We start from the raw sequence: 26,634 nt of genomic DNA, 5'->3' as shown, positions 1-26,634 counted from the left end.
CTTTTAGCAGTGCCATTAATAAAATAACTTTACCACTGATTAATTCCAGAGAACACTGATTGGATCTGAGCTACAGTTTAGACCTGTGACTGGGCCAAGGTAGGCCATGTGGCCATGTAGGGTGCCAAACACCATGATCAAGGACCACATGGCAGACAAAAACACATCCACCAGTTACCATTTGAAACATTTCTTTTAGAGATAAGGTCTTACTCTGCTGCCTAGGCTGGAGTGCAGTGCTACAATCATAGCTTACTGTAACCTTGAATTCCTGGCCCCAAGTGATCCTCCCCGCTTGGCCTCCCAAGATGTTGGGACTGGTGATGTGAACCACCATGCCTGGCCAGCATTTATTTATTTTTCTTTTAAAATTTATTATTTGAGAAGGGGTCTTACTGTGTTGCCCAGGCTGGGCTTGAACTCCTAAACTCAAGCAATCCTCCTGCCTCCATCTCCCAAAGTGCTAGGATTACAGGCAGCGAGCCACCATACCTGGCCCTGGCCAGCATTTATTAACCAATTTAGTGCCAGGTTCTGAGCTCTGCTTTTCTCCAGTATCCGCTAACCTGGCGATTTTCAAACTTGGGAGAGCCTCAAAACCGGGAGGGCAGTTTGGGGTCAAGAATTTGCCTAACAAGTTCCAGGTGATGCTGATGCTGCTGGAAGGACCAATTCTAAGAACATTGCTCTAACTTTTTTTTGTTTTTTTGAGACAGAGTTTCATTCTTGTTGCCCAGGCTAGAATGCGATGGTGCAATCTTGGCTCATCGCAACCTCCACCTCCTGGGTTCAAGTGATACTCTTGCCTCAGCCTCCCGAGTAGCTGGGATTACAGGCATGTACTACCATGCCTGGTTTATTTTTGTATTTTTAGTAGAGACAGGGTTTCTCCACGTTGGTCAGGCTGGTCTTGAACCCTCAACCTCAGGTAATCTGCCTGCCTCGGCCTCCCAAAGTGCTGGGATTACAGGTGCAAGCCACCGCGCCCAGCCCATTGCTCTAAGTTTTATTCTTAATCAGACTGCAGCAATGACATCACTTGGAAACTACTATTTAGAAACTAAAATAAACTGACCGAACCTTAGGCTCCATTTCAGACCTACTGAAAAGATTTTAATTTTACAAGATCCCAAGTGTTTTTTGTATGCACGTTAGATTAAAAGGCCTAAGAGGAGAGAGCTAAGAGCACAACTGTAGACATGAAGGAACCCAACTTCCCATCCCAATACCCACTCCTCAGGCCTGCACAAGCAACCAGCTAACAGACCTGAAGGAGTTGGGTGTAAGATTGGAGCACATCTGGGTAATGACCTCTACCTTGGAGATCCTCCTGAAGGGCTTTGGGGGAGGGGGCGGGGGGCCCTATCATGTCAGCCTACTCTTTCCCCTGCCTACCCGTGCAGGAACCCAGCTGGTCAGCAGGGGTGTTTCCTCCTATGGGTTCAAAGGCTGGAGACTTCGTCAGGCCAGGGGAAAGAGGCAGCCCAAGGGGTTGGGGGCTTGCTGGTGGATATGCAGCAGGAGGCGAATGTGCCCCCTTGGAGGTGGAGCTCCACAGGGGACCTGGGCTAATTCCTGGAGACCAGAGGTCAGCCTTCAGAGTCCTACAAAGTGAAGGGCCTTTTTTCCTGGCTGTCTCCCCAGGCCCTGGACCTGCTTAGGGTGACCTGAGGATTCTTCTTCAGGGCAGAACATGGGTGGCTGATCCTCCTCAACACACACGCTTGTTCCCTCTACAGCTACAGGAGTGGGTTTCAGCCTAAGGCCTGGCTCAGCCTCATTTGCAACACAGCTGGGGGAGCTCCAACATTCACTAGCATTGCCAGTACACATCACCAATGGCATAGACAGAGGCATTATTTTGACACTCATTTTATAGCTGAAGAAACAGATGCGGAGTCATAAAATAACTAAGGTACAAGGGAATGAATCCTTGTCACCCCACTGCTCGGCCCCACATCCTTAAGTCCCAACTGCTTACCCTGAGTACCTCCAACCCTAGTGTAACTGCAAGGCACGACTTGTCTAAAAAAATGACCAAAATGCATTTATTTAATTTACATCACAAGGGCTCAACCAAGGCTTAATTTAAAAGACAAAACAAAACAAAAATAATACCACAGCTCAAGATACAGAGTCCTACACAGAAATCACAAAAAGGACAGACCATCTAAGGAAAAATGAAAAAGATGACACAAGGACAGGCGGGGCAGCCTGGGTCAGGGCTCCTGGCTGGTGACCTGCTTTGAGTAGGTTTCTTGCAAGTACTTCTTAAAAGCTGGAAGAGAACAGGCAGGTCTCAGTGAGTGATGGAGACAGGATGAGTTATTTTTACTATTTTTAATTTTTTTTTTCTTTTTTTTGAGACTGAGTCTTGCTCTGTTGCCCAGGCTGGAGTACAGTGATGTGATCTCGGCTCACTGCAACCTCCACCTCCCAGGTTCAAGCAATTCTCCTGTCTCAGCCTCCTAAGTAGCTAGGATTACAGGTGCATACCACCACGCCTGGCTGATTTTTTGTATTTTTTAGTAGAGACGGGATTTTACCGTGTTTCCCAGGCTGGTCTCAAACTCCTGAGCTCAGGCAGTCCACTGGCCTCAGCCTCCCAAAGTGCTGGGATTACAGGCATGAGCCATCGCACCTGGCCTATTGTTAATTACTATTATTACTGAGACAGAGTCTCACTCTGTCGACCAAACTGGAGTGTACTAGCATGATGTCCACTCCCTGCAACCTCTGCTTCCTAGATTCAAGTGATTCTCCTGCCTCAGCCTCCTGAGTAGCTGGGACTACAGGTGCCCAACACCACACTCGGTTAACTTTTTTGTATTTAGTAGAGAGGAGGTTTCACCGTGTTGGCCAGCGGGTCTCAAACTCCTGACCACATGTGATCCACCTGCCTTGGCCTCCCCAAGTGCTGGCATTATAGGCATGAGCCACTGTGCCTGGCTGGCCCAGAATGACTTAATTAAGGTGAGCAAGAGGGCAGCTTGACCAGGGATGCAAAGGTGGGAGGAGGCTGAGGAGGGGTGGGTTTCCCAGCCTGGCATTCTCCGTCTGCTGCCCACCCAGGCTGCTCTCTGGAAGGGCTTGCTTCCAGTGAGACTGGAGGGAACAGGCCAGGCAATCTACTAAGCAACCTCTTAACCTGCATTAATACGGAAGGGGTTAATCCCACCTTCCTCCTTTTGAGACAGGGTCTCACTCTGTTGTCTAGGCTGGAGAGTAGTGTTGTGATCATAGTCCGCTGTGACCTCAAACTCCTGGCCTCAAGCTATCCTCCTGCCTTGGCCTCCCCAATAATTTCCCCAAATTATTTAGAGATGAAATGTTTTATTTTGCTATAAAATAATTGCTGTTTTATAGCAAATAGGAACACTGGGGCAGAAGCACAAGTGGGCTGCCACCAACACACCGCCCTCCCCCAACCAAGTCACTGGGCTCCGTTTGTTCGAGGGAGCCTTTGACAGTTGGGGGAGGGATCATCCTGTGCTTGAGGACAGAGGACTCACCTGTGGGGTTTTTCCAGAGCTCGGCAGCATGCGTGTTCAAGGGACTATCGATGTTGGGTTCTATGGGTGGGGAGAAAGAGAAGGTCAAGGAGGTAGAACATGCTGACCCTGGGGAGTCCTGACAGACTCCCAGGTTGCATGGGAGGGGAAGAGGGTGGTCTCTAAAGTCACCTCCTAGCAGGCTCTGGATGGAGAGCAGAATGGTCCTGACGTCATACAGGGCAGACCACTTGTCCTTCAGGATGTCCAGGCATATGTTACCCTGGGTGTCCACATTGGGGTGGTAGCAGGGTGTGAGGAACTTCACTGTGGGTGCATTGTAAGGGTAGCCACTGGGGAACTCTAGCGAGAGCTTATACCTCAGGTCTTCATATACCTGGCATTTGGAGAAACAGACAGACGCAGAGTAAGCTCCAGCAGTAGCCTTATATCCCAACCCAAGCCTCACATAAGGGGCTTGCTGGAGCCTTGAGTTTCTCTGGGAGTGGACAGTAGACAAACTGTTGAGCTGGTTCTGATGCTCCCCTACCTTTAAAATAATTTTTTAAATTTAAATTTTAATTTTAGAGACAGGGTTTCACCATGTTGCCCAGGCCGGTCTCAAACTGCTGGGCTCATGCAGTCTGCCTGCCTCAGTCTCCCAACGTGCTGGGATTACAGGCGTGAGCCACTGTGCCTGGCCTGATCTTTCCTCTTATCTGGTGGAGACATCAGTGATTCTTCAGTCTAAGAGATGTAAATTGGCATCCTGTGCTTTAGTTCAATTAGAATATTAGTTGCTAATATGTAAAAATTGGATATTTGGCACAGATTTGGACTTCTGACTCATCTTAAACCTGATCTGCAGCAATGGGAAGCTGCCTTCTGGAGATCTGTGCCCTCCTACTGGCTAAAGTCCTCACTTCGTCCATTTCCTTACTGTCTGGCCACCTATAAACAGCCCTGCTTTAAACCCACCCTCTTATTGCACAGGGGAAAAGAACAAGACCACATGACTCAGAGAATGTGAACGTCACAGGGGTTGTGTCTTGCCCCGCCAAAGGCTTTAAGCAGAGCTCCCACTTGGATCTCACCTCCCACCTTTCCCCAGACTCCGCAAAGCCACACTCACCCAACCCAGCCCTACACTTACTGTTCCAGCTGCTCCATGGATGGTCCCTACCCATTTGAAAAGGTTGTCTGATTCAGGGAAGGCAGAAATCCCTTTATCGCCAGACATCTGGGGAGGAAACACATTTGCTGGAGTGTGGAGTACACTTTGGGGCATAGCAAAAGTCAGTGGGTGAGACCTTTCTCCTTAATCTCATATATATATATGATATAAATGGGGTTACCCCATCTCTACCAAAATACACACACACACACACACACACACACTTGCTCTTTCGTCCAGAATGGAGTACAGTGGCACGATCTTGGCTCACTGCAACCTCCGCCTCCCAGGTTCAAGCTATTCTAGTGCCGAAACCTCCCAAGTAGCTGGAATTACAGGTATGCATCATCATACATGGCTAATTTTTATATTTTTAGTAGAGACGGGATTTTGCAATGTTGGCCAGGCTGGTCTAAAACTCCTGACCTCAAGTGATCCGCCCACCTTGGCCTCCCAAAGTGTTGGGATGACAGGCTTGAGCCACCGCACCTGGTCTCCCCTTAATCTCATCACACTCTTATCCAAAGTAAAGCAACCACATTCACAGGCTAGAAATACCAAGAAGGGTGGGAAGTTGGGTGTGGGTAAACTTGGTTGGGGCTGGGAAGTAGGCACACATTGGACAGGGAGGATCTTGTATGACTTCAGTTAAGTGCTTTAGAGATAACTTCATGTAGGGGGATGGAATTGGGAGGAAGAAACGGTGAAGGTGGGGTGCATGAACTTCTTCCCAGAAGGGAGCAAATTACATTCATCTTTTTATTCCTATGTCTAGCAAAAAAGCTGATGTAGGAAAGGAGGCTACTGATAATTGGGTGGAAGGGTGGATCAGTCGGCTGGGGTTCCGGGCACTTAGTCACTCACCATTAGGGTCATCAGCTCCTGCTGTAGCCTGCAAAAAGAGCATTGCGGGTTACCTGAGAGTCTGGATGGGCCAGGGCTCTAGATGGTACATCTCCTCCCACCTGAATCTCTCAGGCGGAGCCGTCAACTTCTCCCTTCCCCTGTCCCCGCCAAGTCACGAGCGTGTTTGCGCTGCCTTCATTTAAGCCCACTCAGGGAAGGAACCTGGCAGCGCACCTACCCTCCCATCCTCCTTAGGGAGAACCTCAAAGAGCGATCTGAACTCCTGGTGTGTCCCCCATCTCCCAAACTCACCCGCGCAAGGAGGTGGGAGTCCTGGAAGTCTCCGCCCTCGGCACCCATGCCCAGGGGAATGCCAGGCCCCGAGTTCCTGGCGTGTTCTCCTGCACCCGCCTATCTCTTGCTCCAGAAGGAGGTTGGGGGGGTCCTAGAAATCTTTGCTCTGGGTCCTAATGCCTAGGGCATGGCAGGCCCGGCGAGTGGTACCCCGCATCACTCACCTTTTGCCCACGGGGCCCCGAGCGGCGCCCCCGCTCGGCTCGGCTCCTTTACGGGCGGCAGCGACGCTAGTGGCGGCTGGGTCGCGGTTTTGGGAGGCCATCCGGGCGGCGCTGGCAGAGAGACAAGAACTCGGAGAACACGACTGCAACTGCAGGGCTGCAGGCCCACCCGCCCGCGTTTGAATTGTAACCCTCTGTGGGCATCGACCAATCAGTGGCTCGCTTGGGTTTGATCCAGCCAATGGGACGCGCTGGGGCGCTCTGTCGCTGCGTCACTACTAGACCTACCCACTGGCGCACCAGTATTGGGCGGCAGGATGCCGCTTCTGACAGCCGATTGGTAGACGAGGCTGCCATTAACTAACGAATCCGTAGCGGATTGGTGACCTTTGGAAAACGCTGACCATTAAAGGGCCAAGAAAACGTCCACGTGGGATGAACTCTCCTTAAGGCTACAAGCCTTACTCAGCTTGGGAACATCCAGCACGCCCAGCCTTGATCCCATCTACCTCGGGAAGGGAGTGCCTCCAATCCTGCCGCACTGGTACCCTTCCCCCAAACCAGAAACCTCTGCTCCTCCCCACTGTATAATCGCCTGGGCACCTTTGCTGGGTCCTGAGTATCTGAAAATCCCAGCGAGGGGAAAAACTAGAGGCTGATGGCCAGAACAGCAAGCTCCCTATTAGAAAACGTAGGTTCATACATCTCCGCAGTTGACAGAAAAAAAAAAAAGACAACATTGGTTCAGGCTGGGACACAGTGGCTCATGCCTGTAATCCCAACACTTTGGAAGGCCCAGGCAGGAGGATCACTTGAACCCAGGAGTTTGAGACGAGCCTGGGCAACATGGGTAGACCTGTCTCTACTTAAGAGGAAAAAAAAGGGCCGGGTGTGATGGCTCACGCCTGTAATCCCAGCACTTTGGGAGGCCGAGGCGGGTGGATCACGAGGTCAAGAGATCGAGACCATCCTGGTCAACATGGTGAAACCCCGTCTCTACTAAAAATACAAAAAATTAGCTGGGCATGGGGTCGCGTGCCTGTAATCCCAGCTACTCAGGAGGCTGAGGCAGGAGAATTGCCTGAACCCAGGAGGTGGAGGTTGCGGTGAGCCGGGATTGTGCCATTGCACTCCAGCCTGGGTAACAAGAGCGAAACTACGTCTCAAAAAAAAAAAAAAAAAAAAAGAATAGGCTGGTGAGGTGGCAGAAGCCTCTAGTCCTAGCTACTGGCAAGGCTGAGGCGGGAGAATCACTTGAGGCAGAGGCTTCACTCTAGCCTGGGCGACAGAGCAAGACCCTGTCTCCAAACAAACAAACAAACGAACAAAAACCTCAATAACACAGGTTCATATCCTGTATATCTTACCTCTCCAACGGGTATTGTGTGACCTTGGGGCAGATCCTTTAGTATCTTAACCCGTAAAATGGGAGCAATAAAACCCAACTCTATTGTTCATATGGTCTGTCGTCAAACCCCACAGGATTAGCCATCACATTCTGCCATGTCCTTACATTAGCTGGGTAAAGAAACTACAAACCGGGACAGGAAAGAGGGGCAAGGTACCTGTACTCCCCGCTTGGTTTCATCAAGCCTGGGTCTATACTGTTATGGGTGAGGTTATCTTGTCTTTTTCCTACACCCACTTCTAGGGCCCTTGATGTTCTGTCAGTTCCCGCAAGACAGAGGGCACAGCAGATTCACCATCTGTGTTTATTACAAACTGTTTAATTGCTCCTTATCCCAATAACTTTACAAATAAAGAACCACATGCCAGTCTAGGGGTGCTGTGCAGTGAGTCACTACAAACTTGCTCAGGTACAAATTAATGCCACTGAGATCTATCTAGGAGCAGTCCCAGTGGTGGCCTTAGCCATGTGAGGAAGAGGGCTTTGAAGAAGGGTTGCCAAGTGTGGCCAGGGGACCCGGCTTAAGTCTGTGGTGGTGCTTCAACAGCACGATGCTCATTCTCTGTCCGTAGTGTCTCCATATATTTTCTCATCTTCTCCACCATCCAGGAGGGTAGGACAAAGGATTTCAATTCTTCTAGCTTCAGGTCCAGGCATCCTCTGGAACAGACAATGAAGAAGGAAGTTGGGGGAAGTGAGGATGTAGGTCCTGCCTCATCCTAGGGGCTACTTTGAGGCAGGGGGAGAAGGGGCAAGAGGCCCACTGGTTTTACCTGTAGTCATCACTGGCAGCAAGGTCCCGGATGTCCTCCTCAATGAGGAGGTAGGCCTGGGGCAGAAGCAAGGGAGAGTGGTCACTGCCTGATTCATTTCACTCCAACTCAGTAACACTTCATTAAACATCTGCTTAATGTAAGGCCTGCTACTAGGTGGAAGAGGGGGATGTGGTTTGCAATTTAGTAAGGAAGAGTAAGTGGGGAGAGATGGGAATGGCTCCTTGAGACAATCTTTTACTAAAGTAGATGCTTTATGGGTGGGAGAGTAGGGAATGGTGACTTATTTATAGCCTCCTCTTTTAAAAAAGGACCCATTTCTCTCTTGAATGGTGTGGTAAAAAAATTAAAAAAATAAAAATAAAAAAAATAAAGGGAAAAAAAGGGACCCACCATTGCTCCTCCACCGTTTGGTTAAGATCAAGTGTGTAAAAGGACCCAAGGTTGGTTATGACAAAATGGCAAAGAATGTCAGCAAAATATACATGGAAACAGGAAATCAGGAAGAGGAAACCATATGTTCCCTCTGAGGACAAAGATAACTTGGTTTAGAACTTCATAGCAAAATGGAAAACATGATAACTGCCCTGCTGTCTAATAACTGGCCTGTATTGTACTGGGGCCTGTAGAAATGCTTTGTCACAATGCCTCGATCTACAGTGGGTGAGGTCCCTTTTGTGAACGTTAACATATAAGAAGAGATGTTTGTTACATTAGAAAGCCTTCTGTGGGGCTGGGTGCGGTGGCTCATGCCTGCAATCCCAGCACTTTGGGAGGCTGAGGTGGGAGGATCACCTGAAGTCGGGAGTTCTAGACCAGCGTGACCAACATGGAGAACATGGTGAGAGGGTGAGGGGGCGGAGGGAGACCTAGGAACAGGGAAGGGAACCTGAGGATTACAATGTGCTCTTCAGCATGAAGCAATGGGCCTTATAAGTCTCTCTTCTCACATTGGTCAGGCTTTGGGAGTCGGATTTGGAGGTAAGCTGTCACCCACAGCCAGAATCCTGGTTCCCAGGTGGGGTGGGTCCCTGGCAATGGCACATGTGAATAATGCTTACCATCTTGCCCCCTGTTGCCCGCATGTGATGTTGCTCAGCCAGCCAGTGCTTGTCCTGGGGGTCAGCTGCATACTGTAAGGGATGAAGTTGTAGGAGCATTAGCCTCAGGTAAGGGGTTTTCTCATTTGGTCCTAGAGCATACTCTTGCCCTTTGAGCAGTCCTTACCAAAAGTCCTTGTCTCCTAGCGTGGTGGATGTAGAGGGCTCATTAATCTCTTCAGAGCAAGCCGAGCCAAGCCCAGAGGGCAGACCAGGGGACCCAATTCCCAGAGCCAATCCCCAGTCCCTCTGTCAAAACAAAGCACCCTAGCAACTGGTGGGACTGATAACTATTATTTTAGAGCTTCGTCTTTTAAAAAGTGATCTGAGGTGGCTTATCATGTCTGTGATTATTATGGTGACGATAATAAAACAAAAATTAGGACACCTCAGGTATTGTCAGACGCAGAATAGCATCATGGTTAAGAACCCAGTTTTGGAGTTACAAATAAGGTTTGTTTGTTTATTTATTAAGACACAGTCTCACTCTGTTGTCCAGGCTCGAGTGCAGTGGCACTATCGTGGCTCACTGCAATCTCCACTTCCTGGGTTCAAGCTGTTCTTCTGCCTTAGCCTCCTGAGTGGCTGGGATTACAGGTGTGTGCTACCACACCTGGCTGATTTTTGTATTTTTAGTAGAGACGGGGTTTCGCCACGTTGGCCAGGCTGGTTTTGAACTCCTGGCCTCAAGTGATCCACCTGTCTCAGCCTCCCAAAGTGTTGGGATTACAGGCATGAGCCACCATGCTTGGCCCAAATAAGGCTTAAATTCTGCCTTCTAGGCTGGGTTTCTTTGCACCTGGCTGAGAAACTGTGTTTTGGTCTCTATTACCTCCTGTGTATTGTCTGAATCTTTTTACAAGAATGGGTTTATATATTATTTCTATAATCAAAAAGTTTAAAAATGAAAAATATTTGAATAACATCTTCTGAAGGACAGAAAAATGGGCCAAAGATATAACAGGCAGCTTACAGAAGAAATACACATATATTCTAAATGACTGAAAAGATACTTATGATCACAAATAGAGAATTGTAAAGTTGGGCCAGGAGCAGTGGCTCATGTCTGTAATCCCAGCACTTTGGGAGGCCAAGGATGTTGATCATTTGAAGTCAGAAGTTCGAGATCAGCCTGGCCAATATGGTGAAAACCCATCTCTACTAAAAATATAAAAATTATAGGCTGGGCGTGGTGGCTCACGCCTGTAATCCAAGCACTTTGGAGGCCAAGGCGGGCGGATCACCTGAGGTCAGGAGTTCAAGACCAGCCCGACCAACATGGTGAAACCCTGTCTTTAAAAAAAAAAAAAATTAGGTGGGTGTGGTGGCACAACCCTGTAATCCCAGCTACTTGGGAGGCTGAGGCAGAAGAATTGCTTGAACCTGGGAGACGGAGGCTGCAATCAACTGAGATCACATCACAGCACTCCAGCCTGGGCAACAGAGGGAGACTCTGTCCCATTAAAAAAAAAAAAGAGAGAGAATTGTAAAGTGAAACAACAAAAAAAATTTTCTCTCCAGTTATTGGACTGGAAAGATTAAAATGAGAGGTAATAACCACTGGTAATGAGAGTGTGAGTTGGGAGTTTATTACAAATGGTGGATTTTAGAGTTGGGAAATTATGCTAATAATAATTAACATTTATTGAGCCCTTACTATGTGCCAAGCATTATGCTAAGTGCTTTACTACACTCAATTAACCTCGGTCTATCACTGTTTGCATCTTATAAAGGACAAAAACAGACTTAGAAATGTGGATCAATTCCCAGACTTGAGCTAGTTAAAAAAAGGAAAAAGCAATGTGGAGCCATTTGTTCAAGCTCACGCAGCCAGTAATGGAATGAGGCCCGAAGCCATATTTTTAACCATGCTGAAATGGGAATTCAAAGTAGGTCCAAGAGCGTATTGATTTTGGGGATGATACAAAGAAAGCTCTTGGAGGAGGTAGATCTTAAAGAATAGTCAGGCAGATAAGGGTGGGAGAGGAAGCCACCCAGGTAAAGGGAATAGCAAGAGTGACGACATCAAGAGAGGCAAACAAAGAAGGAGCCACTGGGCAAACTGTTAAGTGTTGGGATGCGAGGATATCAGACTGGAGAAGACTGAGCAGGTATGCCTTTCAAAGAACTTGAAAACTTGCACAGAATGTGGCAGAGAAAGCTGTGATTCTGGGATCCCACAGGGGCTGTGGAGTTCTGGCAAGGGGTGCCAAGCTTTATGTAGACGTGCAAAAAACCATGTGTGGAACACACATGTACTGCTATTTTCCTAATCTACTTCGATGCTGTTGTGAACCGATAAAATACAAAATCATCTAAGAGGGTGAGTGAGTTTATGACTTCCTTTATTATTCCCTCAAACAGTGGGGATCAAAAAACATAGCTGCTCTCAGGAGTCCCCTCTTTGAAAAGGCAAAGGACCCTGCCTTACTCGAAACTCTGTTTTACAGACAGCCAAATATAGTAGTGGTTAAGAGCTTGGGCTTTGGTGAAGACAGACCTGGGTTTGAATCCTGACTCACCACTTCTAGCTGAATAACTGTGGGCAAGTCACTCAGCCTTTCTCAACCTCTGATTGTTTTGAATTTGTGAAATAAGGATGGCAATACTTATTTTTTAAGATAATGTAAGTGTGGTATTTAAAACTGTGTTTAGGATCCAATAAACATGCAGGGAAAGTAGCTGTTATTACTGAGGCACAGAGGTGCTGAGTAAATCATGAAAGGTAAAAGTGAATGGCAGAGGTGCAACTAGAACCCAGATGTCCTGACTCCCAGATCAGTGTTTGTTCTAAGCTTCTCTGTGCCATGTGGAGTTCCCAAACTACTCCCAATCCATGGCCTGCTTTCCTCCCAGCCCTCACCTACCTTAAAGAGGTGAGGGTGCTTGATGTAGATTCTCCCTCTGGTGCCTCCCATCCCCAGGGCCCTGAAAAGTAAAAGCCAAGTGGTAAAGATTCTAGAAAGTGCAGTTCCTACTAGTGAACTCCTGAGCTGTTTCCTCTACCAGTGCCAAAGCTCTTAAACTTACTTGTTGGCTCGAGATCCCAACACAAAGGTGGTAGATTCATTCAGGCGAGCTGGGTCCCACTATGGAAAAAAATAGAGAAGCTGGTGAGGGTGAAGTTTAAACTAGTGGGCAGGACAGAAACACTCCTCCCCCTGCCCTTTTCTCACGCTTATCCTTATCTATTATTCAATCAACAGTTTACTCCAGACCCTGAGTACTCACAATATGCTAGGCCCTGTCTATGCTAGATACTGGGGATAAAGAGATGAATAAGAGACAGTCTCCATTTTCTAGGGCACCACAGACATATGTACAGATAATTATACCATGATGCGATGAGGCAATGACACAGGTGAGTGCAGAGTCTGAGGGCTGCCAAAGGGAGGGTGCAGCCAGGAAGGCTTCCTTAGAGAGGCATTTCCCAAGTTAATTCTGAAAGGGTGAGCACAAGTTGGGGTAAAGGAGGTGAGGAAAAGGCAATTCCAGACAGGCGGCAGCATGCACAAAGACAGCTTGGCATGAGAGAGAGTCAGCTTGGCATGCTGGAGAAACTACTAGTAACTCTGTGTTGCTAACAGAGTACAAATTAGGGAGTAGCAATTGATGGGGCTGGAGAGGGAAACCCAGAGGAGCTGGAGGTCCTGTGAGATTATGTTGAGGGGACTGCATTTTATTTCTTCTGTAGACATTGGGGAATTACTGAAGGCCTCTAAATAGGGAGTGAGAGTCAGATTTACTTTAAAGATAGCTTAGTCTTCTAGGGATTTGAAGGGGCAAGACAATAGGCAGGGAGAGCAGTTGAGAGGCCGCTGTGATAAAGCAGTTGGAAAGCTGCTAATGGCCTGAGCTAGGACAGAAGTAAGGATGAAGAGAAGGAAATAGGAACTGCAGTATGTTTAAAAGGAAGAATTGTCCAGGACTCGAGTGGATGTTGGGAGGTGAGAAAAGGAGGAGGCAAAGATGATTAAGATAAGGGCTGTCAGGAAAGATTCTGATTTCATGTTTGGATATGCTGAGTCTGAAATGCTTATGGAACCTCCAGCAGAGTGGTCAAGCAGATAGTAGGATATACAAGTTTTAAAGTAGAAAGAGAGGCATGGGATGGACAAAGAGGTATGTGAGTTTTAGAACATACTGGTTCCTGAAACCATGAGTGCATGATTTAGATTATCCAGAGAGTTACTTTAGATGGAGCAGTGGGCCAAGGAGAGAAGTCTGGGGAACATCCATTTACATAAGTCACTGCTGAGGAAGAACGCATGAGAAAGAAGGGATGTTTAGAGACAGACACAAAGATTCAGGGAATGCAGGATCATTATTCTAAGCGAATAGAGTTTTAGAAGAAAGGCATGATTACCAGTGTGTGAAAGCAGAGAGGGCCAGAAGACAAGAGGTGGACAGCAGCTACTGGACACAGCCTCAGTGAGGACAGGGCTGCTGTATCAACATTATTGGAGTTCCATAGATGATTTTATTTAAGAAAGGATCTCACTGCTACAACAGTTTGCAAACAACTGCTCTGGAGGCAACAGAGGCTAATGGTTAGAAGCACAGAATCTGGTGTCAATGGGTCTTGGGTTTGAGACTTGGCTCAATCACTTACGAGCCATGTGACTCTGGGCAAGTCTCAAGTGCAGTAAGTGTATAACACAACTGAATAAAATAATTTCTGACCACAGGGAAGTTGGCAGAAAAGGAGACTCCTCATTTATAGAATGGTTCACAGAATCGATTAAATTAGATAGTCTACACAAAAGATTTAGGGCACTGACTGTTGCATAATAAGCATTGAATAAGTGTTAGTAACCACTAGCTCTTACAAGGAGAAGGCTTCAGCAAAGATTCAAGGCCTCTCTTTGTTCTGGCTCTAATACCAGTTCCTACATAGGATCCTCTCTGAGCCAGTGTGGCTGGAGGTGGAGAGGGGAAGATGGCTCTGGAATGGTGTGCATGCATCCTTCGCCCTCTGCCCCTTTCCCTCGTGGTGGGTCCCAGAGATAGTGGGACTATCTCCTGGGATAGTGGTCACCGCCATGCTCACATAATCATACCTTAGGACCTTCCCGGCGAATTGGTTCACAGGATTTTGGTTTCCATCTGCTTGGAAGGAAAGAATAAAGGTGAATTCTCCAAGGTGAGACCTAGGACTGAATGCAGGCTTGCTGGTGATGGTAGGAGTTCCTCACACACTCTCACTTTAGCCCTGGGCATCCTCCTTCGTGGTGACACATTAGAGGAGGAGCAAAGGGAAAAAAAGCACTGGACTGGAAGCTATTCTAGCACTAGCTCTGCTCTTATACAGTGGCGTGAGCAACTCCAAGAACCTATGAGTGGCAGTTTTCTCATCTGTCAAAAGAGACAAAAGCAGCAACTGCCCTACCTATCTTGTGTTTGTGAGAAATAAAACTGCTTCATGTAGGAGACACGTCTAAGGTATGACAGTGAATACTATCCCATCTACTAAGCCAGTGGTTTCAAACGAACCCCAAGGCCCTGAACCGGACCAGTGTGGCTTGATTTGATTTAAATATTCGGCTTCCATGAAAAGTTTTGTTTGAAAAAGATTCTGCTGCTTCAAAAGTTTTTAGAAAGTGGGGCTGGAGGGTGGGTTGAGGGGGAAGGAGGGATGAACATGTAGAGCATGGAGGATTTTCAGGGCCCTGAAAGCGCTCTGTGTGATATTGGAATGGTGGACGCATGCCACTATGCAGTTGTCTACGTTCATGTACAACACCAAGAGTGAACCCTCATGGAAACTATGCACCCTGAGGATCAAGATGAGTCAAAGCAGCTTCATCAAATGTACCACTCAGGTGCCTGGTGTTGGTAATGGGGGAGGCTGTGCATGTGTAGGGGCAGGGAGTATATGGGATATGTCTGTACCTTCCTTTCAATTTTGCTGTGAACCTAAAACAGGTCTAAAAATATATATATATATATATTTGAAAATGACCATTTTGGAGGTAATAACTATATGACACCAGGCAAGTAATTCTCTGAGTCTGTTCTTTTTTTTTTGAGATGGAGTCTCACTCTCGCCTAGGCTGGAGTGCAAGGGCACAATCTTGGCTCACTGCAACCTCTGCCTCCCTGGTTCAAGCAATTCTCTGCCTCAGCCTCCTAAGTAGCTGGGATTACAGGCACCTGCTACCACACCCAGCTGATTTTTGTATTTTTAGTAGAGACGGGGTTTCACCATCTTGGCCAGGATGGTCTTGAACACCTGACCTCGTGATCCACCCGCCTTGGCCTCCCAAAGTGCTGGGATTACAGGCATAAGCCACCATGCCCGGCCTCTGAGTCTGTTCTTTATCTGAAAAATTAATGATATCTTCTTTAGAGGGTGGTTATAAAGATTAAAAGGTAAAGTACGTAAGGCATTTAGATCAGTCATAAGCATTCAATATATGCTAACAATGACAAACCTCTGGTGTTTAATCAAACTGGGCCAGGCTGTTCAGGGGATAAAACAATTTCCTCCTCGCTACCCTCCGTCCTCACCCCTCAAACCAGGGTAACCCCCCTCCACGATGACTTAAGCGGATGGATCTGATTTTGCCAGGCACAGAACCCTGGCCTCTTTTCCTTCAGGACCCCTCTCTCCATCTGCTCCCTTAGGGTCTCACCACACTGTTGGTCCCTACTCACGCCATGCCGGCGGCTGCCCGGTCGCTTGACAGGATGTGTCCAGGAGGCCGTCCTTTCCTCTGCCACAAAGAACAGCTGTCAGAGGCCTGCCCCTGGGGTTACTCCCCATACCCTGTGGGCAGGTCCGGGGTCACTTGGTAGAGATGGTTTTCCAAAGAGATCAAATGATATTTGACAGGGTCAGGGAGAAAAACTGCCTCTCATGCCCAGGAAGGCTCAAAAAGGCTTTGAGGAAGTCCAGTACTTTGTGGAGTGAAGAGCCATTTTTTTCTTTTATCGGTGAAGAGCCCTTTTTGAGAGACAGGGTCTTCCTCTGTCACTCAGCCTGGAGCGCAGCGGGATGATCATATCTCACGGCAGCCTTGAACTCCTGGGCTCAGTGATCCTCCCACTGCAGCCTCTTATGTAGCTAGGACAACAGGCATGTGCCAGCATGCCTGGCTAATTTATTTTGTTGTAGAGACAGGGTCTCACTATGTTACCGGGACGGGTCTCAAAACTCCTGGGCTCAAGTGATCCTCCCCAGTTTGGCCTCCCAAAGTGTTGGGATTATAGGCATGAGCCACACCACGCCTGGCCTGAAGAGCCTTTTTCAGCCAGAAAATGAAACAAGGAAATGGTTTACCTTTTTAGGAAGGGGGCTTCCTCGATGGGCACATTCTTCTTCTGCCTGCCGGCCACGCTAAAACAAAATGGAAGGGAGTTAGCAGAAGGCCAATGCCTGGGAGCTGCAGGTCTGCTGGAGTTGCAGAAGACAGAGTCCTGGACTACAGCCCTCCAGCCCTGCTCTGACCCAGGCCCAGAAGCCCACCTAGCATGATGCCGTTTGGACCTGGTCCTACAAATGGAAGGTACCTGAGACCTCCCTGGACCCACATATTTCACTTGCTTCCCAGCCTGAAGGACCTCCCCCTCCAATACTCCAGAACACAGTGACTCTGACCTTTATTCCTGGAAGCTCATGGGTCAATTTGGGTACTACTTTTTCTCCATCTGAAAACAGTAGTTTAGCCTGAAGGGAAAAAGAGCAAGTGTTACCAGTTACTGTTTTCGTGGGTAAGCATACCCTATCTACTTCCCTCTTTTTTTATTTGGAGACAAAGTCTCACTCTGTTGCCCGGGTTGGAGTGCAGCAGCACTACCTTGGCTCACTGCAACCTCCATCTCCTGGGTTCAAGTGATTCTCATGCCTCAGCCTCCAAAGTAGCTGGGACTACAGGCATGTGTCACCACACCCAGCTAATTTTTGTATTTTTAGAAAAGACGGGATTTCACCATGTTGGCCAGGCTGGTCTCAAACTCCTGACATCAAGTGATCTGCCCACTTCCAAAGTGCTTGGATTACAGGCATGAGCCACAATGCCTGGCTCCCTGCTTCAATTTTTATAGACATAACTCCAGACTGGGTTAAAACTCTTCTGTGGTTAATACAAAGACATAAATATATGTGTGTGTGTATGTGTGTGTGTATGTTTTTTAAAAATGTATATATATATATATATATATATATATTTTTTTTTTTTTTTGAGATGGAGTTTTGCTCTTGTCGCCCAGGCTGGAGTGTAATGGTGTGATCTCGGCTCACTGCAACCCCTACTTCCTGGGTTCAAGCACTTCTCCTGCCTCAGTGCCCCAAGTAGCTGGGATTACAGGTGCCCACCACCACGCTCAGTTAATTTTTGTATTTTTAGTAGAGACGAGGTTTTACCACGTTGGCCAGGCTGAGCTCGAACTTTCGACCTCAGGTGATCCACCTGCCTTGGCCTCCCAAAGTGCTGTGATTACAGGCATGAGTCACTGCACCTGGCCATGTATGTGTACATTTAAATGCATAGAAATAGAAATCTATTTTAAAAAAAAAATTTAAGGAATGACCATAGCTGAAAAAATTTAAAAATGTAAAAAAGCAAAATAAACAACTGTTAATGTTTCAATGTAAATTCTTCCTTGCTTGTCCCACATAAATACATACTATATGCTTTTTCAAACTAAATACACACATATTCCTCAATAATCTGCTGTTTTGTTTTTTTTTTCCAAGACAAAGTCTTGCTCTGTTGCCCAGGCTGGAGTGCAGTGGTGGCTCACTGCAACCAACCTCTGCCTCCCAGGTTCAAGCAATTCTCCTATCTCAGCCTCCTGAGTAGCTTGGGATTATAGGCATGCCACCATGCCCGGCTATTTTTTTTTTTTTTTTTTTTTTGGTATTTTTAGTAGAGGTGGGGTTTTACCATGTTGGCCAGGCTGGTTTCAAACTTCTGACCTTCTGATCTACTCACCTTGGACTCCCAAAGTGTTGGGATTACAGACGTGAGCCTCTGCGCCTAGCCTGCTGTCTTTCTTTTAATAAATATTGAGTACCTAGGACCTAAGTGCTGTGGACACAGCAGTTAACTAGGACAAGCTTTTGTGGAGCTTATATTCTGTAGGTGACCTGGATAATAAGCACAGAAACAAACATGGTAATTGTGGATCATGATAGATGCTGTGAGAAAAAAAAGAAAACCCAGACAGATGTGACAGAGAAACACCGGAGTGGGAGGGCTACTTTGAGGGAGTAGCCAGGGAAGGCTTGCTCAGAAGGTGGCCTCTGAGTTGAGGTGTGAAGGAGGCTGTAAAAAAAAGCCGGGCAGAAGCGTTTCAGCAGCAGGGAGGAGTGCAGAAGCCCGAAGGTGGGAACCCCTCGCTCATTTGAGGAAGAACAAGATGGAATGGGCAGAGGGGAGATGGTGCATGAGCAGGGGCCTTGCAGCCAGGTGGAGAATTGGGTTCATCTGACCTCTGCCAGTGGCATTTGACTGCGCTGAGGGCTCCCCCTTCTGGAAGCACTCTTTTCTACACACTTCCTTGTGTTCCTCCTACTTCTCTGACCAGTCTTAGCCTTCTTCGCTGGGTTTTCCTTCTCAGTCTGGTTCTTTTCCCCTATCGTCTCTCATTACATATTCTATTGGCTCTCATCTAGAAATTCTCACAGCTTCAATTAATATCTATAAACCATGACTCCATAATTTTTAAAGTCTTCAGCTGTAGACAAAAGGTTATCGTCTGAGCTCTAGACTTATATACCAAATAGTCTGCGCCACGTCTATGCTTGGATGGCCCAAAGCTGCTAATCCATAATTGCATTCATGCTCTTCTCCAAACTTTGTCCCTTTTCAGAGTGAACAAGTCTCAATATGTAACTGTGCATACATTTGTGTGGTAATCTAATTCATACCTGTCTGTTAACTAGGCTGTAAGTTCTATTAGAACAGGAAGTTTGTTCATTTATCATTTGTTCATTCATTTAGTCAATAATTCAGCAAACTCAGTACACATACTAAAAGCCACATTCCAAGGCTGGGAATACAGTGGTGAACAAGATTTAAGCAGAGGTAGGAGTGCAGGGAGAAGACCTCTCTGATATTTAAGATATGAAGAAGGAGCCAGCTATATAGAGTTAAGGGTAGATTACTCCAGGTACTAAGAACAGCAAGCGAAATGGCCTGAGCTTGTTTAGAGGACCAGAAAGGAGTTCAGAACAGCTATAGTATAGTCAATAAAAGGGAGGTGAGATGAAGTTAAAAAAACAGGCAGAAGCTGATCCAGGTAGGGCTCTGTGGGTCACAGTAAGGCATTAGGACTTTATTCTGCCTGCAACAGGAAAGTCACTGAAGAGTTTTAAAAAGGGGAGTGACGGTCGGGCACGATGGCTCACCCCTGTAATCCCAGCACTTTGGAAGGCTGAGGCGGGTGGATCACTGGAGGTCAGGAGTTTGAGACCAGCCTGACCAACATGGAGAAACCCCGTCTCTCCTGAAAATACAAAATTAGCTGGGCATAGTGGCACATGCCTATAATCTCAGCTCCTTGGGAGGCTGAGGCAAGAGAATCGCTTGAACCTGGGAGGCAGAGGTTGCAGTGAGCCAAGATCATGCCATTGCACTCCAGCCTGGGCTACAGAGCGAAACTCCATTAAAAAAAAAAAACGGTAGAGTGACATGATCTAATTCATCTTTACAGAGATCAGTCTGGCTGCTGTGAGATGGCTGGAACTGGTAACAGTGAATATAGCTCTGGACTGAGATATAAATGTGTCAATTATGAGCAGCTGAATTGGCTTCAAAACCACAGGACTAGATGAAAACACCTATGAAAACAGTGAACCATGTAAGAGAAAGGGTTTGAGGATTGAACTTGGGAAGGCACCAACAGTCAGAGGTTGGGAGGGGGTGATGGAGAAGAGTAGGCAATGAAGTTGGAGCAAACAGAGGAGTGTTCCAAGAAACACGAAATGATCCACTGTGACAAATGTCACTGTGAAGCTAAGTTACGGACAGTAAGGGACCACAGGGTTTGACAACATGGGAGGTTACTAGTGACCCTGACAAGAGGGGTTGCAGTGAAGTAGTGGGTACTGAAGTGAAAACAAAGTGAACAGAATGAACGGGAGGAGAGAAAGTGAGCCAGCGACTACTGGCGACCTTTCCTGATGTCTCCCTATAAAAGGGTGATGCTAACAATTTCTATTAATAACAGCAGCTGACACATGTAAACAGCTTCTCTACTCTCTTGGGAGCAGTAATTTATAGACCTGATGTCATACCTCCAGACCACACCAGAGAGGCAGGGAGGCAGCACGGTGCTCGTCCCCATGATACCAAACAGTAATGACTCGATCCACCAAGTACTCGCAGAGATGAGACAGATCTTAGCTATTCTAATTACTGTGTGTCTTAAGCCATTTCTTTTTTTTTTTGCTTGCGTTTTAAAAGTTTTTCTAGCTTTATTGAGGTATAATTGATAAACAGAAATGGTATATATTCAAGGTGTACAATGTGATGAACTGATATACACAGTGAAATGATTACCACAGTGAAATCAATTAACACATCCACTGCTACCATTTTGTGTGTGTGGACACTTAAGATCTATGGTCTCAGCAAATTTCAAACAACAAGAGAGACATGTGGTCATTGTTCGTCTTATAGCTAAAAGTTTGTACCCTCTGATTATCCTCCTATTCTCCCCTCCAGCTACTGCCATTCTACTCTTATCTTCTATGAGTTTGCTAAGCCACAATTTCTTCATCTATAAAATAGGAATTAAAAGGTATCTTCTGTACACGGTTTCTTCTGAGACATAAAAAAATAATGCATTTATCCTGGTACCTGACATATAGTAGCTACTTCCCTTCCCTTGTTTGTCAGCAACAGCCTCAAGCCTATCTAGATATGTGGCTTGTTGGGCGTTCCCCAAAAATACCACTGACGATGAGATCACATTTCTTTTTTTTTGAAGTTTCATTCTTGTTGCCCAGGCTGGAGTGCAATGGTGTGATCTCAGCTCACCGCAACCTCCACCTCCTGGGTTCAAGCAATTCTCCTGCTTCAGGAGTAGCTGGGATTATAGATATGTGCCACCACACCTGGCTAATTTTGTATTTTTAGTAGAGACAGGGTTTCTCCATGTTGGTCAGGCTGGTCTTGAACTCCCAACCTCAGGTGATCCACCCACCTTGGCCTCCAAAAGTGTTGGGATTACAGGTGTGAGCCATCGCAGGCAAGCCTTCTTTTTTTTATTTTTATTTTTTAAGACACAGTCTTGCACTGTCACCCAGGCTGGAGTATAGTGGTGGCATGTCGGCTCACTGCAACCTCTGCCGCCCAGGTTCAAGGGATTCAAGTGCCTCAGCATCCCAAGTAGCTAGGATTACAGGTGTGCACCATCACGCCCAGCTAATTTTCATATTTTTTGTAGAGATGGGGTTTCCCCATGTTGCCCAAGCTGGTCTCGAACTCCTGGCTTTGAGTGATCTGCCAACCTTGACCTTCCAAAGTGCTGGGATTACAGGTGTAAGCCACCACGCCTGGCCTAAGATCACATTTCTTGTCAGAGGCTTGAGAGCTAAACCTTGTGCCTGCATCTCTTGACCCCCTTGGTCTCACCTGCTCCAGGCAGCTCCGACAGGCCTCCTGGATCAGCTGCTCGGCATCCACCTCTTCCCCAACATTGTCTCGCACGTTGAGTGCTGCTTTCTGGAAGAACTAGGGCAGTACAACAGAGGACAAGGTCAGAAGCCCTGTTAATGCACATCGACCTAAAGGAAACGGAATATAAGACAAGCTTTTATCCTAGCCTCATACAGAAGGAAAAAGTGATTATGAGCCAGGCTTTGGAATTGGTCAGATTTAGATTCACATTTTAGGCTCTTCAAAGAATAACCTAAATGTCTAAATTAGCTTAAATAAATGATGGCATATCCACACCATGAAATGCTATGCAAATATTAAAAATCACAATAAAGATGATGTAAGAGAATATAGTTTTGACATGTAAAGGTATTCATGATATACCTCAAAGTGAAGAAAGGAGGTTGTAGAATAGTTTGGTAAATATGAGCCTTTTAATGTAATACAGCACAAGCAAACACAGAGACAAAAGAATCCTAGAGCTATATACTGAAGTAACAGAGGGGATATTGTAGGTGACTGTTTTCTTCTCTTGGATTATCTATATCCTCTTGCTTTTTATAATTTACATATATTACTTCTGTAGAAGAAAAAAAGAATGCCTGTGTCTGAAGTGAATAGGCCAGGGTAGGCCAGAAGATATTAAGATAGCAGAAAGTCCTAACTGAATTCTGACTGCCCAGTCTGAAATTAACATTTATGGGATGGAGAGGAGTGAGACCTGACAAGGGCAGCAGGAGGTCTGCAACCCCAGTTGGCTGTGAAAAGGGAAGGAAAAAAAGTTTCTCTGCTGGGTAAGCAGGAGAGTTTGAGCCTGAATACATGAGAAGGTGATGAGGTCCCAAACACAGCTGCGAGGCACCTGAGAACGTACTCTTACAGTCATCTCTAAAAAATGTCTAGCCAAGTAATGCCTAGAAGAAGTGTCAGTTCTCTCTGGGGTATAGGAAAATTCTGGAACCTAAACCCAGTACTTCTGTTGTGAGAGACAATTATGGGAATGTACTGCCATTTCATATTTAGCAAGGTTAAATGCCTCTGTTGTTAACATCAAACCAAGGAGAAGAGTGCTAATGGACTGGATTAGAAACTTCAAGAGTTTTAAGAGGAAGGTCTTAAAACTTCAGGCCAAAGTAAATGATCAGATGAGTTTAATTTAAAAAGAAAACCTAAAAATTGGAGATCAATACTGGTGTTCAATATCAACTAACTGAAAGCCAGTTAAAACAGTTTAGGTACTTTACAACCAGCCTGTGAGGTGGGCAGTGTAATGGACATATGGTAAGTATAAGCTATCTCAGGATTCGAGAATGAAATCAATCACGGTGCAATCTCGCCTCACTGCAACCTCTGCCTCCTGAGTTCAAGTGATTCTCATGCCTCAGCCTCCTGAGGAGCTGGGATTACAGGCATGGGCCACCATACCCAGCTCATTTTTGTATTTTTAGTAGAGATGGGGTTTTACCATGTTGGCCAGGCTGGTCTTGATCTCCTGACTGCATGATCCGCCTGCCTCGGCCTCCCCAAGTGCTGGGATTACAGGCATGAGCCACTGCACCAGGCTGGTATAACTTTTCTAGAGAGCAATTTTCTTGACAGAAAGATAGGTTTTTGCATATACCCACCAATTCCATCTCTGGGAATTTATCCCACAGCAATACCCTCACAAGTAAACAAAGATGTACATTCACGGAGTGTTCATTGTAGTATTGTTTGTCATAGAGAAAAACAAAACATTCTGAATATTCTAGGGGGTAGCTTATGGAAGCTAGTCCATCAAATAGACTCCTTTGCCACTATTACAAAGGAATTGGGGGGAACTATTATGTACTGACTTAGAGACACGACCAAAGTATGTCAAGTAGGCCAGGTGCAGTGGCTCACGCCTGTAATCCCAGCTCTTTGGGAGGCCGAGGAGGGAGGATCACTTTAGGTCAGGAGTTTGAGACCAGCCTGGCCAACATGGTGAAACCCTGTCTCTACTAAAAATACAAAAAAATTAGCCAGGTGTGGTGATGCACACTTATAATCCCAGCTACTTGGGAGGCTGAGGTGGGATGATCACTTGAAGCTCAGAGTCTCCTCTTTCCCAGTCCTGTATTCTTCCTACTGTCTGTAGATCTCCATAGCCTTGTGCACTGAGGATCCCAAAGCTGCTATGCAAGCCAGTGGCTGGGATATAGGTCCCATGCAGGGTCATCCTTACCTTGTTGTCACTGTTTACAGAGAGTATCTGTTTATTCACTGCTACATCCCCAGTGCCTAGAATAGTGCCTGGTAGTATGGTAGTCACTCAATAAATACTTTTTTTTTCTTCTTTTGAGATGGAGTTTTGTTCTTGTTGCTCAGGCTGGAGTGCAATGGCACAATCTCAGCTCACTGCAATTTCTGCCTCCCAGGTTCAAGCAATTCTCCTGCCTCAGCCTCCCGAGTAGCTGGGATTACAGCTATGTGCCACCACACCCAGCTAATTTTGTATTTTTAGTAGAGACAGGGTTTCTCCACGTTGGTCAAGCTGAGCTCCTAACCTCAGGTGATCTGCCCACCTTAGCCTCCCTAGGTGCTAGGATACAGGCATGAGCCACTGTGCCCGGCCTCCTTTGTTATTCTTTTATCCTGTGTCCCTCTCACCTTCATGTACTTGTTGAAGACAGCCTGGATCTCCTCATTGATGCTAGGCTGCAAGACAGCACGAAGCAGATCCATGGAGATGGCAGGATCTGTGAAACTGCATTTAGGAGGGAGACAGGGTGAGGGGGCATGTCCCAAACATATTCTTTCCCAGTCTGCCCAGTCAATTTTGGACATAGAATCCTTTGACAATACTAGACAGCTTTTATTGAAAACTAGCTACATGCTCTGATTTTGTGCAAATCACAGAGGCATGACTTTATTTCATTCTCATAATAACTCTATGAAGTGGGTATTATTTTCTTTCTTTCTTTTTTTTTTTTTAAGAGATGGAGTTTCACCATGTTGGTCAGGTGGTCAGTTGGTCACCATCCACCCACTTTGGCCTCCCAAAGTGCTGGGATTACAGGCGTGAGCTACTGTGCCCAGCCGTGGGTATTATTTTCAAAGTGTTTTTTTTTTTTTTTGATATGGAGTTTCACCCTGTCGCCCAGGCTGGAGTGCAGTGTGGTTTTGGCTCACTGCAACGTTTGCCTCCTGGGTTCAAGCAATTCTCCTGCCTCAGCCTCCTGAGCATCTGGGATTCCAGGTGTGTGCCACCATGCTCGGCTAATTTTTGTATTTTTAGTAGAGACGGGGTTTTTCACCATGTTGGTCAAGCTGGTCTTGAACTCCTGACCTCAGGTGATTCATCCGCCTCGGCCTCCCGAAGTGCTAGGATTACAGGTGTGAGCCACTGAGCCTGGCCATCAAAGTGTTTTTATGAAATATAATACAGAAAAGTCTATACACTTTAATGAGTAATTATAGTGAACATCCATTTCACCACTACCAGCATCCCAAAGGTCCATCTTGTGCTCTCTCCCTTTTCTGAGACAGATACTATTAATCACTCTTACAGTTAAGAAAATAGGGGCTCATCAGAGTCTGCACAAGAACACAGTTGTCTGACTCCAGAGCCTGTGCTCTTAAACTCCATGCTATCTGATCTCTTTAGAGTCCTCAACCACAGAGCCAGTGAATATGAGGGATCTTAGGTATTGTTTACTCCACAACCCATGTCTTGCGCCCTTCCCCATTTTGTACCTGAGTTCAGAGAAGGAAGTGAATTGACTAGCTCAAGATCACACACAGAGTTACAGAAGGTCTTGTGTTCTTTTTACTGGCTGTAGATTTCCATAGCCTTGTGCACTGGGGATCCCAAAGCTGCCATGTAAGCCAGTGGCTGGGATATAAGTCCCATGCAGGGCCAGCCTTACCTTGTCGTCATTTGTGAGCGGCGGCCCCTCCGCTGCACCTGCCGGTGCTTTATCATTATGTTCCAAGGGCTCTGTGGGGGGCCAAGGGAACAAATGTCACTGCGGTTGGTGACACTGGGATGGGGTGGAAGTGGAGGGTGGGTATGAAGTTAAACCTAGACATCCCTGCTTCTCAGATTCGACACCATCTCTCCCATCTTGGGGTAGCGGGGGAGGATGATAGTTGGAAGGCCTCCCCCTTGCGCGCCAGAAAAGAGGAACAAAGGAAGTTTCCTGCCTTAAAAGTCCCTATCCCGCCTTTCTGGCACGGCAGGAGGAAGGGAAGCAGTGTATACCGTGCGTCAACTCTGTGCCAGGTGATGTGCTGGGCGCCGTATCCGCCTTTATCTTCCCATCCCACAACTTTATGAGACAGGTACTAATCATCTCCATTTTATAGAAGAGGATCCCGGGGCTCAAGGGGTTGACAGAACTGGCCCACGTCACCTAGCTAGGAGGGCGGCACCAGAATTTGAATCCAGGTCGTCGGGCTGCGAAAACGCCAACCCCCTCTGCAGCTCCAGCCGCCGAGTTCTCTCGCCCGCGGACCAGGGTCCCAGGAGCCCTGAGGCCCTGCCCGGCCCAAGCCCAGGCCTCCCCCGGGGCGCCCTCACCGTGAGAACCAGCTGCCCCGCTCCGCCCGCATCCCCCAGCTCCAAGCCGCCTCGCTCGGTCCCGCTGGGTCCCCGCGGCTGCTCGGCGTCGCCAGTGGCTCCCATGGCGCCCCCGGCCCCTACTACTTCGCTCAACTGTACCACCGGCCGGAAGGTGGCTCTGTGACGTCACT

General features: G+C 47.0%; 2 protein-coding genes across 2 annotated transcripts; both read right to left on the bottom strand.

Moving 5' to 3' along the window:
* Positions 1 to 2,021: 2,021 nt before the first annotated feature.
* Positions 2,022 to 6,145, bottom strand: UBE2C (ubiquitin conjugating enzyme E2 C). Its single transcript, XM_012467300.2, has 6 exons — positions 6,030 to 6,145; positions 5,530 to 5,557; positions 4,645 to 4,731; positions 3,684 to 3,888; positions 3,513 to 3,572; positions 2,022 to 2,278 (listed from the first exon to the last, which is right to left on the bottom strand). Exons 1-6 carry the CDS (start codon positions 6,128 to 6,130, stop codon positions 2,220 to 2,222), a joined length of 540 nt encoding a protein of 179 aa, XP_012322723.1. The 5' UTR covers positions 6,131 to 6,145; the 3' UTR covers positions 2,022 to 2,219.
* A 1,582-nt stretch (positions 6,146 to 7,727) lies between these two features.
* Positions 7,728 to 26,617, bottom strand: DNTTIP1 (deoxynucleotidyltransferase terminal interacting protein 1). The gene is made up of 13 exons (XM_012467298.2): positions 26,462 to 26,617; positions 25,809 to 25,879; positions 24,550 to 24,646; positions 21,895 to 21,993; positions 16,911 to 16,979; positions 16,593 to 16,649; positions 15,968 to 16,026; positions 14,371 to 14,416; positions 12,341 to 12,399; positions 12,178 to 12,238; positions 9,272 to 9,343; positions 8,211 to 8,266; positions 7,728 to 8,097 (listed from the first exon to the last, which is right to left on the bottom strand). Exons 1-13 carry the CDS (start codon positions 26,564 to 26,566, stop codon positions 7,959 to 7,961), a joined length of 990 nt encoding a protein of 329 aa, XP_012322721.2. The 5' UTR covers positions 26,567 to 26,617; the 3' UTR covers positions 7,728 to 7,958.
* Between the last annotated feature and the right edge of the window lie 17 nt (positions 26,618 to 26,634).

Source organism: Aotus nancymaae, unplaced genomic scaffold, assembly GCF_030222135.1.
Source record: "Aotus nancymaae isolate 86718 unplaced genomic scaffold, 86718_ANA_hifiasm-v0.15.2.pri h1tg000029l, whole genome shotgun sequence".
In the NCBI taxonomy this organism is placed as follows: domain Eukaryota; kingdom Metazoa; phylum Chordata; class Mammalia; order Primates; family Aotidae; genus Aotus; species Aotus nancymaae.
The sequence above is the reverse complement of the archived record's forward strand: the minus strand, read 5'-3'. Positions and strand labels throughout refer to the sequence as shown.